The sequence below is a fragment of the Mobula birostris genome, chromosome 3, assembly GCF_030028105.1.
Source record: "Mobula birostris isolate sMobBir1 chromosome 3, sMobBir1.hap1, whole genome shotgun sequence".
NCBI lineage: Eukaryota > Metazoa > Chordata > Chondrichthyes > Myliobatiformes > Myliobatidae > Mobula > Mobula birostris.
Genome location: NC_092372.1, coordinates 44,249,401 through 44,268,406, shown reverse-complemented (window position 1 = coordinate 44,268,406; position 19,006 = coordinate 44,249,401). Strand labels below are relative to the sequence as shown.

At 39.9% G+C, this 19,006-nt stretch overlaps 1 protein-coding gene across 1 annotated transcript in view; it reads right to left on the bottom strand.

The window, feature by feature from the left end:
- Positions 1 to 19,006, bottom strand: part of map3k1 (mitogen-activated protein kinase kinase kinase 1, E3 ubiquitin protein ligase) — an 87,278-nt gene that overhangs the window by 12,797 nt on the left and 55,475 nt on the right. Inside the window, exons 11-15 of the mRNA XM_072252547.1 lie at positions 6,813 to 6,934; positions 5,913 to 6,004; positions 5,053 to 5,251; positions 953 to 2,258; positions 82 to 234 (exon numbers count right to left, since the gene is read on the bottom strand). Of these exons, the coding sequence (XP_072108648.1) occupies positions 82 to 234; positions 953 to 2,258; positions 5,053 to 5,251; positions 5,913 to 6,004; positions 6,813 to 6,934 (1,872 nt within the window). The remainder of the gene's footprint in view (positions 1 to 81; positions 235 to 952; positions 2,259 to 5,052; positions 5,252 to 5,912; positions 6,005 to 6,812; positions 6,935 to 19,006) is intronic.

Genomic DNA, 19,006 nt, shown 5'->3' with positions numbered 1-19,006 from the left:
GAATTGGAGCAAATTTTAAATGCATCACATCTTCCTGATAGCAATAGAATGTCAGAATAATAAGGAATATCTGAAAATTACCTGTTTCACAGCCATTAATGTCCCTGTTCCCACATCTTGTGCCTGATAACACGAAGAAAAGGCCCCTAGTCCAATCTGTTGACCTTTAAACCATTCTACACCTTCTCTGTAAGCAAGTTTTGCTTTGGTATGACCAGGTAAGGTTTCTGGTGTCTACAGGTTGAACAATTAAAAGATAAATACTTAAAAATGAAATATATTTAATTGTAAATTACGATTTAGATTCCAAAATTACAAATATATCACATTAATTGGCTTCTTTTTGTTTGGATGTTAGGATTTCCAACAACTGAGAACAGTTTAGCAGTTGGATTTAGTATAAATGTTACATAAATACATTGGCCTGAGACTTGACAGAATTCCACCATGTATTATCAGTATATACATTCAAGCCTAATTCATCTGAATTACCTACAGTACCTGTAACTCTGATGACATCAGTAAGCATTTCTCTATGGGAATAAAAGAGAATGGCCAGGTGGGAAGAAAATTGGAAAAAAAGGAGGGAAAGGTGCTGGGAGTTAAAAGAAGGAAGCATTCCCCCACCCCATGTATCAATCTAATGCCACTTCTATGTTTGGAATATTAGGTCAGCAATTAGCAATATCTCATCTGAAGCCTCTTTGGTTCCTCACCTTCTCAGCATCTTGTGGAGGAATGCAGTTAAGTCACAACTTAATTGTTTTGCCATGTCAAAAGGAAGATAGTTCAAAGGAATTTTAATTATTAGCCATTTATTTTGTACACTGAAAATATTCCAAATCTAGAATGAAAGTGGTTTGAAAATCTGCTTGTAAACTTCTCCAGAAAACAGGTGATAGGAATACCAGAACGTTTTAAAGGAGAAAGGTTAAACATGAACAACACTTACATCTAACTGAATGAGAATAACATCCTCTCCATTCTGAACTTGCAACTGAGGAATGGTAGGAAGAGCATCCTGGGATGCTGACATAGCCAAGGCAACAGCTAATGCTGCCTCCTCCTCTGCTTCCATCTTTTCTTTGCATTTTTGATTCTGGTTAACATCATCGTTATAGGTACAGTCAGTCTCTGCCTTCTCAGGAGAGAGCACAGCAACTTCAGATTTAAATGTAACAGTACTATCACAGGCAGGCATCGAAGCCTCAAGTAGATCTTCCATACTAGAATTTAGCTCTGCTGAAGCATCAAGGCGAAAATGATCCTCCACAGGAGTGAAAACAGTTTCATCACTGGGAATAACTGGATTGCTGCCAGAGTGGTCACTCAGTGTCAGATCTTTTAGTTCAAGCATCATATTGCTTTTACTCAAGTCAGATTGCAATTTTCCTGCTTCGTTCTGGCATGGCCGAGATGGTTTTGGTCTGTGAATCTGACTGGATGCAGGGGGCTGTGCCTGGGTAAAAACTGGAGACAGCTTTTCAGTCTCTTTACCTCCAGTAATATCCTTAGAACAATTGTTCTGAATTGGAAGTAAAAATTTACGCTGTGCTTTTGGGGAAGACGACGCAAGTTTGCTAGGAACAAAACCCTGAGGTCTTAATTTGGAACTTTCAATAGCTTGTTGTCCAACTGAAGGATTTGACAATGAAGGAGAAGGCAAAGATGGGAAGGAAGATTGGGAATGATGTAATGAAGTCATCGATGAATTGATACATTGACTCAGTGGCCTGGGACATGCTTGAATGGCTGTCTTTGGTTGTTCACAGGACACCGAATTCAATGGAAGTCTTACTGTTGAAGTATTTCCTGTCATCTCTCCCACTTCATCTGATTTAACACCAGATTTAACGTCATGATCAGGACTCAACATATTTTTCATTACTCTTCCAGATAACTGCACTGTATTGATTGGGGAATTATTTTCTGTAGTATTTGGTGAGTTATGTGGAGCTGAGGGTTCTACAAAGTCATCGTGTCTTCCTTCCACAATTTGTAGGTCCTCTATACCGAACTGAATGGCATCAAGAATGTCCATTTCCTCTGCAATAGCCATCAAGCGCCGCCTCATACGTGTATAATGAGTTGAGCTGGTAACACTCAGCATATCTATCAGTTTCAAAAAAATATGAGGCACCCTTGCAACCATTCGTGCAGCACTGAGAAAGACTCTCCGAGACATCTTCCCAACCATTGAATGGGAATTGTCAATCGACTGCAGTGCAAAGTTCAAAAGTGACAGTAGCTTCTTGTATCTGAAAAATAAAACATAACAAAATGCAGCAAGAATTTTTTTTAAACCTACTTGATAAAACAAATGCAGAGTTGGAGTCATAGAGCAGTGGATTTTCATACAGAATATTCTGCCATTGGAGCCACCCAGAATACACCATCAGTAGCTAAAGAAACTACAGGTAACTGTGGTAGATAACAAAACAACTCAAAGATTTGACTGTCCTTGTTCTCTATAATCTTCATATGGTGTATTGTCATTTAATGTCAAAATTAATTTGGGAGTGCTCATGTCTTACCAAGAAGAAAGTTAACATTCACTCTCCTTATGACTAGACATCCCCTCAAAGTAATTTTTTTTTATTTTAAAAAAGGAAAAACTTCACTTATTTCCAACTTTCTAATTTTACAAGACAACTTCAATAGTATTTTGGACCATAATTGCTGCCAGATGTAACTATAACATTAAAATTGAACCCGGATAGGGATTTTTGAACACTCCAAATTTTAGCTATTCATCATCCCTTCTCTATCTAGTTCATAAGGGAACCCGTTTGGAACTTACTTTCACAGCTAAACTTTCCATGAAATTTAATTTGCATGAGTACATAGATTGATGCCATGGAACTCAGCCCATTAACTTATTCATATGTATAAAAATGCAATCTCTTCCCATTTCCATTCAATTGGTCTATTACTATGACATGTAACCAAGTACAGAGGGAAAACTTTGTTTTGCATGCCATCCATACTGATCATTTCATTACAACAGTGCGTTCAGTATTACCTGCTCACATTAACTGAATTTCTTCACTCAGTAAACATTGCCCTGCCCATCTCCTTGCTAACATAACCCCATCACTTCACCACTGCATTTATATTCTTCAGTCACCCTGCTGGATCTGAACAGTAAGAACCTGTGATCCTTACCATTCTTAATCTATCACTCGACACTGCATCATTGATGACATCCAGGCAACACATAACATGCCGGAGGAACTCAGCGTCCGGGAGCATCTATGGAAACGAGCAGTCGACCCAGACTGCATTTTGATCGCTGGGGGAAATTGCCCTCCTATCGGAGAGGGGAGGCTGCCTTTTGATCACTGGTAGGATTGCTTTGCTGCTGTAGAGGGAAAGACCTACCACTGTGACCGGAGAATGTTACCCAGGTTTTCTGCATTTTGGATATGGACTTGGACAATAGACATCTTCCTCCCCTCCCCCCGCCCAAGTCTTAGTTTTTTTAATATATATTCCCTGTTTTTCGCCCAATCTTCCTCGTCTTTTTGTGTGCGAGGAGGGGGATGATGGGGGTCGATAAGCCTGTTTTGTTTATGCTCATTTTGTGTGCAGGGAGGGGGGATTTGGGGGTAGATGATCGTGCTGCCGTTCGTTTCTTTCTTGGTTTCGTGGCTATCTGAAGAAGATTTTCAGAGTTGTATACTTTGATAATAAATGAACCTTTGAACCTTGAACATTTCAGGCCAAGACCCTTCTTCAGAATTGGAAAGGAAGGGGGAAGATGCCAGAATAAGGTGGTGGGGAAGGGGAAGGGGAAGGGGTACAAGCTAGAAGATGATAAGTGAAGTCAGGTGGGTGGGGAGGGGTTGGTGAAGTAAGACGCTGCAAGGAGGTAGATGGCAAAGGCAAAGGCCTGGAGAAGAAGCAATCTGATTGGAGAGGAGAGTGAAGTGTATGAGAAAGAGAAGGAGGGGCACAAGGTTGTCAAGCACCTTTGCTCCATCCCAAAATGCAGGGTTTTCCCAGTGGACAACCATTTAAATTCCAATCCCCATTCCTATACCGACATGGCCCCCTCTCCTGCCACAGAGGACACTCTCAAGTTAGAGAAGCAACACTTTATATTCCATCAAGGAGCCTCCAACCTGATGGTATATATTCTCCAACTTCTGGTAATTTTCCCCACTCCCCCTTCCCTCTTGTTCATTTCCACATTTTGATCCCCCTCTTACCTCTTTTTGTCTCCTCACCTGCTTATCAACTGACCTGGTGCCCCTCCTGCTTCCCTTTCTCCCATAGTCCACTCTCCTCTCCTATCAGATTTCTTCTTGTCCCGCCCTTTACCTTTTTTACTTCATTTCTCCTCCAACCCAACTGGCTTCACTAATCACCTCCTAAGCTTGTACTCCTTCCCGTCCATTTCCCCCCCCTTCCCACTTCATATTCTAACATCTTCCCCCTTCCTTTTCAGTTCTGAAGAAGGGTCTCAGCCCAAAACACTGACTGTTTATTTATCTCTATAGATGCTGCTTGACCTGTTGAGTTCCTCCAGCATTTTGTCTACATTGCTTTGGATTTCCAACATCCGCAGAATCTCGTGTTTATGACGATACCTAGAGAACATTTGTAAAACACTGCACAAGAGCTACCAATGGTCAGAAAAAAAGGACTACAAAAGACATTAGTTTACAATTCCTTACTCTACTCTATATGCTGATAAGCCTAATTAAAGCATGTAAACCTCCCCTTTGTGTCACTTAACAACAGAAACTAGTGTCTTGTTCAAATGCATGAATCCATTGGCTTTTTGGCTCTTTACACAAAAGCTCACCTCAAAGTTGATCAATTTTGACAATTTACATAAAAAGTTTATAAATTTTACAATAAACTAAAATAATTACCCCAATATACATACATTTTATAATTAAAAATTTAAAGCTACTAGACCAGCTATCACCTATGCACTTTTCTTTGGTAGCATTTACTCCTAATTTCTATCATCTCAAATATAAAGTATGGGTGTACTCTGCTGCCACGAGGCTATGAAAGAAATTTGAAAGAGATGACCATTACCTTTCCAGCACAAGTTCTGTTTGAGCAATCGGACCTTCACTACCAGAAACAATGTGGGGATAGAATTCTGCAGGAAATTCCAGTAACAGTCTATCAATAAGACACAGGCGACCAAGCAAAGCCTGCCAATTTGTGGACTCTGTTGAGGTGCCCAAGATACAATTTAAGACATAGTCAACACCTCCAACTCCAATGGACCCTATGCAAGAGGAAATAACATATATTACCATTAAGAATTAATTCTCAAAATCAGATTGCCAGTGAGTTTTTATTTTTGTTTACAACTAGATGTAATACTTTGGAGGTTAAAAACATGCAATGGCAATACTGCATCCCCCACCCCAACCACCAGCACAGCTCAAATTCCATTTCACCATAAATAGCTTTTTAAAATAACTCAACTGCAGTCTGTTGTTTCTAGCAGTTTTATATTTCCAACTTAAACTGCACAACTCTCTTGAAAATTTGGCGTAAAATTGTAAGACATCTGCAATTTCCTCCTGGTTTGTTTTAATATTCAAAGATGGAAACCAGATGGAAAAATCATGAAGATTGAACAATTGTAAATATGGTTATTATATGGTTATCATTTTGTTACCAATGTTATATTCAATGCAATATTCAGCTTCAGTAGATGTAGAACCATACATATGAAATACTATGTTCAAGAACATCCATTCCTAACTTCAATACAGATTCAGTCATTCCACAGTAACTTTCATAACTGTGTGGTTTAGCTTTGAACAAGTGATTAACAGACATCCTCCTTTTAGCAATGCAGAATTAATAGGGAAAAATAAAAACACATCTGTGCACAATACTCATTATATAAAATAGTTGTAATAGCAAATATTTCTTGCCTGATTTAAGAATTTCCCTGCCCACAGCAAGCTCCCCTGACTGGCCTTTGCACAATTCCAGCAGTGTGGATACAGAAAGTTGACTTGTACGACTATAAATAAAATGCAAAATATTATGTAGTTTTGCACATCTTGCTGCTTTTCCAATCTAAATTATAACTTTATATAGTTATTATTGGAATAAAATGTAGGCTTGAAGAAACAAAAGTCAGCTTGGATTATTGAAATAATGGGTCATTGAATACAATAAAAAAAAACTGCCAATTTATTATATGCTTTCTAAACATAAATAATGTTTAGAAACAAGAAACACTGCAGTTATCATGTGTCAGAAGCAACATATTCCTTGTTTTGAAGTACAAAACCCAATTAACCAACCAATTTATAAAGATATGGTCTTCACATACCAGTATCCTGGCATCAAAATATTTTTGTTCAAGGATCAAAGGATTAGATGACTTAAATGTCATCACGATATCAGACAAACTTGTTATAAAGTATCCAGATTTACAATGAATGAACGTATACTTCACTATAATTGCCGCAGAAAAGTAATTGTAGTTGGGAAAGCAGAAGGTGGATAAATGGAAAAAGAAAATAAAATTCATATGATAATTGTGGTATTACAGTTAGGCCTGCAAATACCTCCAAATCTGAATGGAATACTTAAAGGCAGCAAGAAGATTGTCTGAATCAGCTAAATTCAAAGCAAAGGAATCATAAAGGCAATTTTAGAGTGAATGGCAAAGAAGATATTAAATGATGACAATTAAGGAATTAAAACAGAAATACTGGAATATTTCCCTCCCATGCAGAAAATACAAGTGTACTGCTTGATTAAAAATGGAAGTTAATGGAGTGTTAACTACCAAATAGTGAAATATGTAATTCCCAAATTACCTGTTAGCATCTGCACATTTGACTAATATAGTTTCAACCACTGGCCTAAGAAGCCTTTGAAGTCGTGTCCTTTCTGCTGCTGCATGACAAGGTGTATACACTAACATGGCTCGTAAGGTTTTCTGGTTTAAAAAATTAAGACAAGAACTTCAGTTACAAAGTTTCACTTTTCAAGTTTCTGAACATATAGAAAATTGAGTCAACATCAATAACCCAAGTTGTGAAAATATTTTGACAGGAGCCTGAAAAGGGTTTATTGACCAGCAAATTTTCCATCTATTTAGTTGTTTATACATTGTTGGCCAATTAATGCACTGTTAAAAAAAATTCCCATACAATTTAAACTTCATTCCCATACATATTATAAATTGATCAATGTTTTATCCAAGTAGACTTTTATAAATAAAAAGATTTAATTTTAGTACCAAAACGTAGTTACCAACTGATGTTTACTTCATTGGTATACTCAAAGAACATGTACAAAATTACTCAAAAATCATGAAATTGCCCAGAATATTTGGAGGGTCTAAGATGGCAGCATTACACGTTTTACTAATTTAAGACACTCACAGCATCACCAGTCAAGTGATAGTGTGTTGTTTAGGCCTTCCTGCCTTCTCATTCAATAATATGTTTCATATCACCTCTGCCCCTCAACTCCACTAACATCCAAGATTCCATCCATCTTTTTCTTAATGTTCAGTATCTTGGCCAGAGAAATGTAGAGATTCACTACTGTCTCATTTCAGCCCTGAATGGCTGGCCTTATTTGGAAATTGCAAATCCTGATTAGAGGCTGCTATAAGATGCATCATCCTTGCATCTACTCTCTCCAGTCACATTACAAGTTTGTCTTTTTCACTGAACTCACCCCTCATTCTAAATTCTGGATGAAACTAGTCTGTTTGAACTATTCTGATCCCTCTGAACCAAGAACTACTCTAATGAACCTTTGCTGCATTCACTCTCATCACTAGTTTACTCAACAAACAAGACATAACATCCCAAAAACCATGCTGACAGATGTTTGAAACACAAAACTTGACTAGCATTGTACAAAATTAAATGTGCATTTCTTTGTAGTGAGAATATTCCATCTTCCACCCACAAGGCAACAGTGAAAATGCAAGAAAATTGAAGAGAGCTATTGCTAGGTTACCAATACTGTATATACTTGCATTAAGGTAGATCTGAAACCAAGATCTGGAGACAGATACAGGATTGGCTACACTACTGAGCCCCTTAGATACTAAATCAAGATATAGTCATAGAACACTACAGCACAGAAAGAGGCCCTTTGGCCCATCTATTATGTGTCACACCATTAATCTGCCTAGTTCCATCGACCAGCACATGGACCATAGCCCAACATATTTTTCTCATCCATGTACCCATCCAAAAATTCTCTCAAATGTTGAAATTGACCCTGTACCCACCACTTGCATTGGCAGCTCGCGCCACACTCTGAGTGAAGCTCCCCTTCATGTTCCCCTTACATATCTGATGTTTCACACTTAACCCACCATTTCTATTCCAGTCTCACCCAACCTCAGTGGACAAAACCTGCTTCCATTTATCCTATCTACACCCATTATAATTTAGACCATAAAACCAAGGAGCAAAACCAGGCCATTCGGTTCATCCATTACAGAAAACATCCTCTCCACATCCATTCTATCCAGACCTTCCGGTGATGCCTACACTGAAGAAGTTTAAATCTGCTCTTCGACGGGAGTTTATCTCTTCTTTCAGTTAGTCCTGATGAAGGGTCTCGGCCCAAAACGTCGAATGTACCTCTTCCTGTAAATGCTGCCTGGCCTGCTGCATTCACCAGCAACTTTTAAGTGCGTTGCTTTCAATAGCCAATAGGTGTCAATGAGGTTTCTCCCCTGATTCTTCTAAACTTCACAAAGTATAGGCCCAGAGCCATCTAATACTCCTCATATGTTACCCTTTCATTCCCGGACTCTCTCCAATGCCGACGCTTCCTTTCTTAGATAAGGGGCCCAAAATTGCTCAAAATTCTCATCTATGGTCTAACCAATGGCTTATAAAGCCCCAGTATTATATCTTTGTTTTTGTATTCTGGAAATGAATGCTAACATTGCATTGGCCTTCCTTATCACCGACTCAATCAGCAGGTTAACCTTTATGGAACCACCAGAGAAGATCTGCAGGTTCTGGAAAGACAGGCAACACACAAAATGCTGGAGGAACTCAGCAGGCCTGGCAGCATCTATGGAAAAGAGTACAGTAGACGTTTCGGACCAAGACCCTTCATCAGGACTCCGTTCTGTGGGGTACAGCCACAGCCGTATCCTGCACTCTCCACCTATTCCCTTTCCCTATTCTGACAGTCACCCAGGCACTTGCCTTCACCAGTTTGGTTGTGACTACCTCCCTGTAGCATCTATTTATCACCTCCTCATTCTCCCGTATGAGCTGAAGGACATTGAGTTGCAGCTCCAATTCCTTAACACGGTCTCAAAGGAGTTGCAGCTTGATGTACTTCATGCAGATGTAGTTATCAAGGAGACTCTACCGTCTCCCAGATTTCCCACATCTCACACAAGGAACATACCACGACCTTGGATCTATTCTCAGCAGCCTAGCCATGTACTAAAAGGGGGAAAAAAAACACTTAGCAGAAATATTCTTTCTTGCTTACTTAGAACCTCTACCTGCTTACCCAAGCCTGTTGAGTCAAAGCTGGACCGCTCCAACAATGCATACCTCTATCAAATCTCCCCTCAATCTTCTACATTCTAGGGAATAAAGAACGAACCCTTTCAACCTTAACCTATAACTCACGTACTCAAGTCTCGGCAACCTCCTTGTACCTTTTCTATGAATTCTTTAAATCTTAGTTACATCGTTCCTTTAAGTAGGTAACCAAAACTGCACACAGTGCTACAAAATTAGGCCTCACCCACACCTTATACAATTTCAACAACATCCCATCTCCTGTACTCATTGATTTATGAAGGCCAATGCATCAAAAGCCTTCTTTACGATCCTATCCACGCGTGATGTTACTTTTTAGGAATTATGGATCTGTATTCCCAAATCCCTCTGTTCAATAGCACTCTTCAGTACCCTTCTGCTCACCATGCAAGACCTACCCTGGTTGGTCCTCCCAAAGTACCACACCTCACACTTGTCTACGTTAATTTCCAGCAGGTCCAGATCCAGCTGCAAGCTTTGAGTCTTCCTCGCTGTCCACTACATTCCCAATCTTGGTGTCATCTGCAAATTTGCTGATCAAATGTACCACATTGTAATAGAGATCAATGATTTGGATGATAAACAACGAAGGACCCAGCGCCAATTGCTGTGGCACACCACTAGCCGCAGGCTTCCACTCAGAGAGGCAACCATCTCTTTGTGGCTTCTTTCATGAAGCCAAATTTTAATCCAATTTATTACCTCATTTTGAATGCCAATGGACTAAACTTTCTTGACCAACCTTCTATGTGGGATTTTGTCAGAGGACTGGCTTTCCAAGTAACCTCCTCAAAAAAAAACTCAGTTTTGTTTAACATGGCTTACCATGCACAATGCCATGTTGACTATTTCTAATCAGTTGTTGTCTATCCAAATACTTTATAAATCGGGTTATCGGGATCCTTAGAATACCTTCCAATAATTTTCTTATACTGATGTCAGGTTCACCGGCCCATCATTTTCTGGCTTATTCTTAGAGCCATTCTCAAACAACAGAACAACATTAGCTATCCTCCAATCCTCTGACACCTCCCCCGTTGCTAAGGATGCTTTAAATATCTCTGCTAGGGTCCCTGCAATTTCTGTACTAGCCTCCCACAGGGTCCGAGAGAACACCTCATCACGCCCTGGGGATTTCTCCACCCTAATTTGCCTCAAGACAGCAGACACCACCTTCTCTGTAACCCACTTAGGGTCCACAACCTCGCTGCTGCATTGTCTCACATCTATAGACTACGTCCATCTCCTGAGTAAATACAGATTTAAAAATCCATTTAAGATCTCCCTCATCTGTCTCGGCTCCACACAATTACCACTCAGATCTTCCAGAGGATCAATTTAGTCCTTTGCTATCCTTTTGCTCTTAATGTATCTGTAGAAGCCCTTACGATTCTCCTTTACCTTGACTGCCAGGGAAACCTCATGTCTTCTTTCAGCCCTCCTGACTTCCTTAAGTATTCTCTTGTCTTCCTAATACTCCAGCACCTAATTTGAAAATAAACTAGCACAAAATATAAAAACTGGTAGTAAAAGTATTTGTAATTAAATAAAGCGGAAGAGGGTAGCCAAAATGAACGCAGGTCCCTTGGAGGACGAGAAAGGGGAATTTATATTGGGTAGTGAGGAAATGACCAAGCCTTTGAATGACTACTTTATGTCAGTTTTCACGGTGGAGGACACGTCTAACATGCCGAAGAAAGATGATATGGATGTGATGGGAGGTGAAGACCTTGATACAATAGTTATCATTAAAGTGGTCATGCTGAGCAAATTTGTGGGCCTGAAGATAGACAAGTCCCTTGCTCCGGATGGAGTGCATCTCAGAGTACTGAAAGAAGTAAGTTATAGTAGAGGCTTTGGTGATAATTTACTAAAGTTTCTGGATACTGGGCAGGTCCCAGCAGATTGGAAGAACGCGAATGTCACACCACTGTTCAAAAAATCAGGTAGGCGAAAGGCAGGTAACTACAGACCAGTTAGTTTAACATCTGTAGTTGGGAAAAATGCTTGAAGTTATCATTAAAGAAGAAATAGCAAGGCATCTGGAAAAAAAAAATGGATCCATCAGGCAAGCATAGCATGGATTCAGCAAAGGCAGGTCCTGTTTGACAAACTTACCACAGTTCTTTGAAGATATAACAAGCACAGTGGATAGAGGGGAACAGATGGAGTTATATACACTTGGATTTCCAGAAGGCTTTCGATAAAGTGCCACATAAAAGACTGATCCGTATGGTAAGGATACATGGAGTTGGGGCGATGTATTAGCATGGATAGAGAATTGGTTAACCAATTGAAAGCAGAGTTGGGATACATGGGTGTTACTCTGGTTGGCAATCAGTGGTGAGTGGTGTGTCGCAGGGGTTGGTGCTGGGTCCGCAATTGTTCATGATATACATTCATAATCTGGAAGAGGGGACCAAGTGTAGTGTATCTAAGTTTGCTGATGATAGTAAATGAGTGGAAAAGCAAATTGTGTAGAAGATGAGAAGAGTCAGCAGAGATATAGATACATAAATGAGTGGGCAAGGGACTGGAAGATGGAAAACAATGTTGGTAAATGCATGGTCACCCATTTTGAAGGAAAAATGCAAGAACAGATTATTATTTAAATGGTAAAAAATTGCAGCATGCTGCTGTGCAGAAGGACTTGGGTGTGCTCGTGCATGAATTGCAAAAAGTTGTGTTTGCAGGTGCAACAGGCCATCAAGAAGGCAAGTGAAATGCTGACCTTCATTGCTAGAGGGATTGAATTTAAGAGCAGGGAGGTTATGCCGCAACTATACAGAGCACTGATGAGGCGCACCTGGAGTACCAGGTGCACTTTTGGTCTCCTTATTTGAGGAAGGATATACTGAGTTTGGAGGCAGTGCAGAGGAGGTTCACTGAGTTGATTCCAGAGATGAGGGTGTTAAGATTATGAAGAAAGATTGAGTCACTTGGGACTGTATGTGCTGGAATTTAGAAGGATGAGAGGAGATCTTATAGAAACATATAAAATTATGAAAGGGATAGATAAGATAGAAGTAGGAAAATTGTTTCCACTGGTAGGTGAGACTAGAACGAGGGGGCATAGCCTCAAGATTTGAGGGAGTAAATTTAGGATGGTGATGAGAAGGAATTGCTTTTTACAGAAAATGGTGAATCTGTAGAATTCACTACCCAATGAAGCAGCGGAGGCTAACTCGGTAAATATATTTAAGACAAGGTTGGATAGATTTTTGCATAGTAGGGGAATCAAGGGTTATGAGGAAAAGGCAGGTAGGGGGGAGATGATATTATTGAATGGCAGAGCAGCTCGATGGGCCAGACAGGCCTGCTCCTATTTTTTAACATTCTTCTGTTCATAAGACTGTCTATACCTGCTACGCATCTCCATCTTTTTCTTAACCAGGAACTCATTATCTCTGAAATACCAAGGTTCCATTAACCTGTATCCTTACCTTTTATTCTGACAGGAACATGCAAACTCTGTACTTTCAGAATTTCACTTTTGAAGGCCTCCCATTTACCATCTTTGCCAGCGAAAAAAAAGCCCATCCCAATCCACACTTGCCATGTCCTTTCGGATACCATCAAAACTGGCCTCTCTCCAATTTAGACTGAACCGGAGGACCAGACCTATTATTTCCCCTAATTACGTGAGACTAATGGCATTATGGTCACTAGATGCCAAGTGTTCCCCTACACAAATTTCTGTCACCTGTCCTGTCTCATTTCCTAATAGGAGATTAAGTACTGCACACTCTCTCATTGGGACTTCCACATACTGGTTAAGGAAACTTTCCTGAACACATTTGACAAACTCTTTCCCATCAAGCCCTTTTACAGTATGGGAGCCCCAGTCAATATACCACATACTATAACAATGTTATGTTTCCTGCAACAGTCTGGATCTCTACAAATTTGCTTCTCTCAATCCCGTCGACTATCGGGTGGTCTACAACATAATCTCATTAATGTGGTTATATCTTTCTTATTCCTCAGTTCTACCCATAAAGCCTCATTAGAAAAGCTCTCCAGTCGGTTCTAAGTACTGCTATGACATTTTCCCTGACTACTAATGCCACTCCTCCTCCTTTAAGCCCTCACACTCTGTCACATCTAACAACAATGGAAACCCGGAACACTGAGCTGCCAGTTCTGGCGCTCTGGTTCCCATCTCTGTGCAACTCTAGCTTAACCTCCCCCCCCCCCCCCCCCCCACCTCCATGCAGCATTAGCAGGTCTTCCCACTAAGATATTAGTTCCCCCTTCCAGTTCAAGGGATTACTATCCTTTCTGTATAGGTCTCACCTTCCCTGGAAGAGAGCCCAATGATCCAGTAATCTGAAGCCCTCCCTCCTGCACCAAATCTTTAGCCATGTGTTAAATTATACTATAGACAATAGGTGCAGGAGTACACCATTCGGCCCTTCAAGCCAGCACTACCATTCACTGTGATCATGGCTGATCATCCACAATCAGTACCCCGTTCCTGCCTTCTCCCCATATCCCTTCACTCCACTATCATTAAGAGCTCTATCTAACTCTTTCTTGAAAGCATCTAGAGAATTGAGCCTCCACTGCCTTCTGAGGCAGAGCATTCCACAGATCTACAACTCTCCTGGTGAAAAAGTTTTTCCTCAACTCTGTTCTAAATGGCCTACCCCTTATTCTCAAACTGTGGCCTCTAGCTCTGGACTCCCCCAACATCGGAAACATTTCATACTGCCACCCAGCTTTGCGTCACCTGCAAATTTGCTAATGTTACTTTTAATCCCTTCATCCAAATCATTAAGGTATAACTTCTAACTTCTGGCCTCACTAACACGTAGCACAGGTAGCAATACTGAGATCACAATCCTGGAGGTCCTGACTTTGCACTCAACTCCCTGAATTCACTTTGCAGGATCCTACCCATGTCAATGTACTAACATGAACCACTACCTCTGGCTGGTCATCTTCTCATTTATAAATGCTGCAGACTCAACCCAATATCCATGACCCTCGCACCTCAGAGGCAACAAACCATGTGGGAACCTCATTTTCTGTTCCCCTAACCAATGAATCCCCCATTACGAAAGCTCACCTCTTCTTCCCCCCTTCCCTTCTGAGCCACAGAGCAAAACAGTGCCAGAAACCTGGTGCTATGGCTTCTCCCTGGTAGGTTCCCCCACCCCCCCAAACAATATCCAAAGCAGTATATTATTGCTGGGGAATAGCCATATGGGGTTCTCTACACTGGCTGACTACTCCCTTTCCTTCTCCTGACAGTCACCCAGGTATCCACCTTCTGCAAAGTAAGGGAGACTATCTCCCTGTAACTCTTATCTATCACCTCCTCATTCTCATTATCACACTGCAGCTCGGTGCCCTTCACGCAGATGTAGTTATCAGGGTAAATTGAGATCTCCTAACCTTCCCACATCTCACACAAGGTTACATGTCCCTAACTCTTGTTCCATTCTCAACACACCAGCTATGTATGAATAGAAGGAAAAAACCTACTAGAACTTACTTAGAACCTGCATCTGTGCTTCCCCAAGTCTGTTAAGCCAAAGTCAGACCACTTTAACACTGGCCCATTCCAACAATGGTCACCTCACTTACATCTCCGTTCTCTTTATTAGCCCAAATAAAACTCACTCAAGACTCACAGTTTTCAAATGGCTCCCGCCCTGTGAAGAGGGAAGCCACAAATTGATGCAGGGGCTAAAGGGACTTTAAAAAAAATGTCACTTCACATCTGAACAGCAAATGTTTAACTTGTAGAGAAAAAGGAGTCTAGATCAGAAACAGCAGTTAAAATACAGAGCGATAGACGATTGCACAATTTCCATTATAGTGATATAGAACTGCAGAAAACAACAGGACTTCCACTGCACAATTTGCTTCAATAACAAAAGAACCTGCAGAACAGTTTAATTTTTAGTTACAACCACTGCTTTCAGATTGAATGATTTAAAACAATTTTATAGAATAAAAAGTACAAGAAACTGGAAAAATAACAAGATCAGTGAAATCTTAAGGGAATCTCAATTTGACAGGGAACATACAAATTTGGTTCAGCATGTTTGGGGCATTTCAGATAGGTCCTTGCTCCTGATTGATTCCTAGTCATTCTGCTTAAAAGGAAATATACAGTGACATGCAAGAGTTTGGGCACCCTGGTCAAAATTTCTGTTACTGCGAATAGCTAAGCGAATAAAAGATGACTCAATTTCCAAAAGGCATAAAGTTAAAGATGACATATTTCTTTAATATTTTAAGATTACTTTTTTTATTTCCACCTTTTACAGTTTCAAAATAACAAAAAAAGGAAAAGGGCCTGAAGCAAAAGTTTGGGCACCCTGTATGATCAGTACTTAGTAACACTCCCTTTGGCAAGTATCACAGCTTGTAAACGCTTTCTGTAGCCAGCTAAGAGTCTTTCAATTCTTGTTTGGGGGATTTTTGCCCATTCTTCCTTGTAAAAGCCTTCTGGTTCTATGAGATTCTTGGGCCCTCTTGCATGCACTGCTCTTTTGAGGTCTATCCACAGATTTTCCATGATGTTTAGGTTGGGGGACTGTTAGGCCCATGGCAAAACCTTCAGCTTGTGCCTCTTGAGGTAGTCCACTGTGGATTTTAAGGTGTGTTTAGGATCATTATCCTGTTGTAGAAGCCATCCTCTTTTCATCTTCAACATTTTTTTTTAAACAGAAGGTGTAACGTTTGCTTTCGGAATTTGCTGGTATTTAATTGAATTCATTCTTCCCTCTACCACTGAATTGTTCCCCGTGTCACTGGCTGCAACACAAGCCCAAAGCATGATCAATCCACCCCCATGCTTAACAATTGGAGAGGGGTTCTTTTCATCAAATTCTGCACCCTCTTTTCTCCAAACATATCTTTGCTCATTGCGGCCAAAAAGTTCTATTTTAACTTCATCAGTCCACTGGACTTATTTCAAAAATGCATCAGGCTTGCTTAGATGTTCCTTGCAAACTTCTGACACAATTTTGTGGTGAGAAAACAGGAAAGGTTTTCTTCTGATGACTCTTCCATGAAGGTCATATTTGTGCAAGTGTCACTGCACAGTAGAACAGTGCACCACCACTCCAGAGTCTGCTAAATCTACCTGAAGGTCTTTTGCAGTCAAACGGGGGTTTTGATTTGCCTTTCTAGCAATCCTATGAGCAGTTCTCTCAGAAAGTTTTCTTGGTCTTCCAGACCTCAACTTGACCTCCACCGTTCCTGTTAACTGCCATATCTTAATTGCATTACAAACTGAGGAAACGGCTACTGAAAACGCTTTGCTATCTTCTTATAGCCTTCTCCTGCTTTGTGGGCATCATTTATTCTAATTTTCAGAGTGCTAGGCAGCTGCTTGGAGGAGCCCATGGCTGCTGATTGTTGGGACAAGGTTTGAGGAGTCATGGTATTTATAAAGCTTTGAAATTTGCATCACCTGGCCTTTCTTAACAATGATTGTGTACAAGCCATAGCCCTAACAAGCTAATTAAGGTCTAAGACCTTGTTAAAAGTTATCTGAGAGCCCAAATCTCTTGGGGTGCCCAAACTTTTGCATGGTGCTCCTTTCCTTTTTTTCCACTCTAAAATTGTACAAAACAAAAATAATACACTAATCTTGCTTAAAATGTTGAAAAGAATGTTTCATCTTTAACTTTATGACTTTTGGAGATCAGTTCTTCTTCTACTCACTTAACTATTCACAGTAACAGAAATTTTGACCAGGGGTGCCCAAACTTTTGCATGCCACTGTATATTGAGATTGTGCATACATAGTACCCAAATAGATGAACCTGTTTAAAAACATGAACAAATCACTTGATCATGATGCAAGAATTTATTCGTACTTGTGGAACCACATGCCTAATGTTAATATCTTTGGGGGGAAAATAAGTGAAAGTGAGCCTTTAATAACTTGGAGCACAGTGAATCTTAAATTTTGGAAAATATTGAATGTGGAAATTAATGCATATTGTATTATAATCACACAATGTATTGACTATAGTCTGCATTTAACAGTACTGGTACAAATCTTGTCTAATGAATGAAATTCATTTTGATTTGCCAACATGTAATCTATTCCTCCTGCACCATCACCATTGTCTGGCACTTTTGACCACATCATCCTCTTCCAGTGACTTTTCACTATTATCCAGAACAGCAGGGCAAGATTCAACTGCTTTCATTTTCCCTAAAATACTTCAACTATCCTCGTCTCCACAGATGCTGTCTGACCTGCTGAGTTTCTCCAGAAACTTGATTAATTAGCTCCAGACCCCAGCAACTGTAGTCCCTTGTGACTTCTATCCTGGTGTTATCCACTTCACCATAGTACAGGAATAATCTGACGAAGGGTCCTTGATTTTAAACATTTAACTCAGTTTCTCTTCCCATCAATGCTGTTTGTTGCATTTTCTATTTTTGCATAGGGTTAGAGGATACTAATCACTTCATTAACAGAGGATCATTTTGTACAAATACTGATTGTATTCAAGCTCAATGTATGTCTATGAATGTAGTCTTGTCGAAAGATAAGGGTAGCCCTTTGTCTTCTATGTAAAAATATTTTACTTGACGTATGACTGACATATTCTAATAGCAACCAGTAATTTTAATACATGTTGTCTTTATATGCCTCAGTGCTCCTATTTACTACAGCATGTAGCACCACACAAATGTGCAATAGAAAAGCCTTTCTGTATTACACGTGGTTACAAACCTAAATGAACAATGCTTTTCGTTGTTCCTGCATGCCAACCCCTCTAGTCAAAATGCCACAAGCAAATGTCAGCCTCAGTAAGGTCTAAGAATTCAAAAGGACAACATTGAAATACTGAACATGTAAGATGAGGCTTCAAATTTCACCCTTTTAACCTAAAAAGTGAAAATTGCTTAGTTAAAATGATTCCCATCTTTCACAAGTCAAGGACTCATGAAATCAGGGCTTAATTTAACCATTTCACTATGCAAAAACAAAATAAACAAATTATGACACACACACCAAAAAAAAATCAACTTGGAAGTGGTTACTTTGTTTTTCTATCAACAGATAGTGAGCAAAGTTTTCATAATATACAATATGTAAAGCATAACATTAAAAAACTCTAAGATTTTCAAGTCTTCTGTCACAGCCATCTTCTATTCTGAATTGTGCAGTATCAGAATAAACTTCCTCTTTTATGCACCATTTGTTGGGTGTGTCGAAAACACTTGCTAAGACACCAGATTTTCTGGGTCATGTATGCTTACTTTTTAATCCAATGGAATGGACGCAGTAAAGATTTACCTGAATAAATGTTAACTGAACTGCAATACAGGAATGTTAGCAAAATGCAACGTTTAAGTTAGAATCTACTCAGACACAAGTGCACCAAAGTGATATGGTTTTAAAAAATGATCTTATTTTATCAGAAGATCTCTACCAAGTGATTTCTGAACAAAAATTATCAAGCAATACAATTTTAAATCCATTCCAC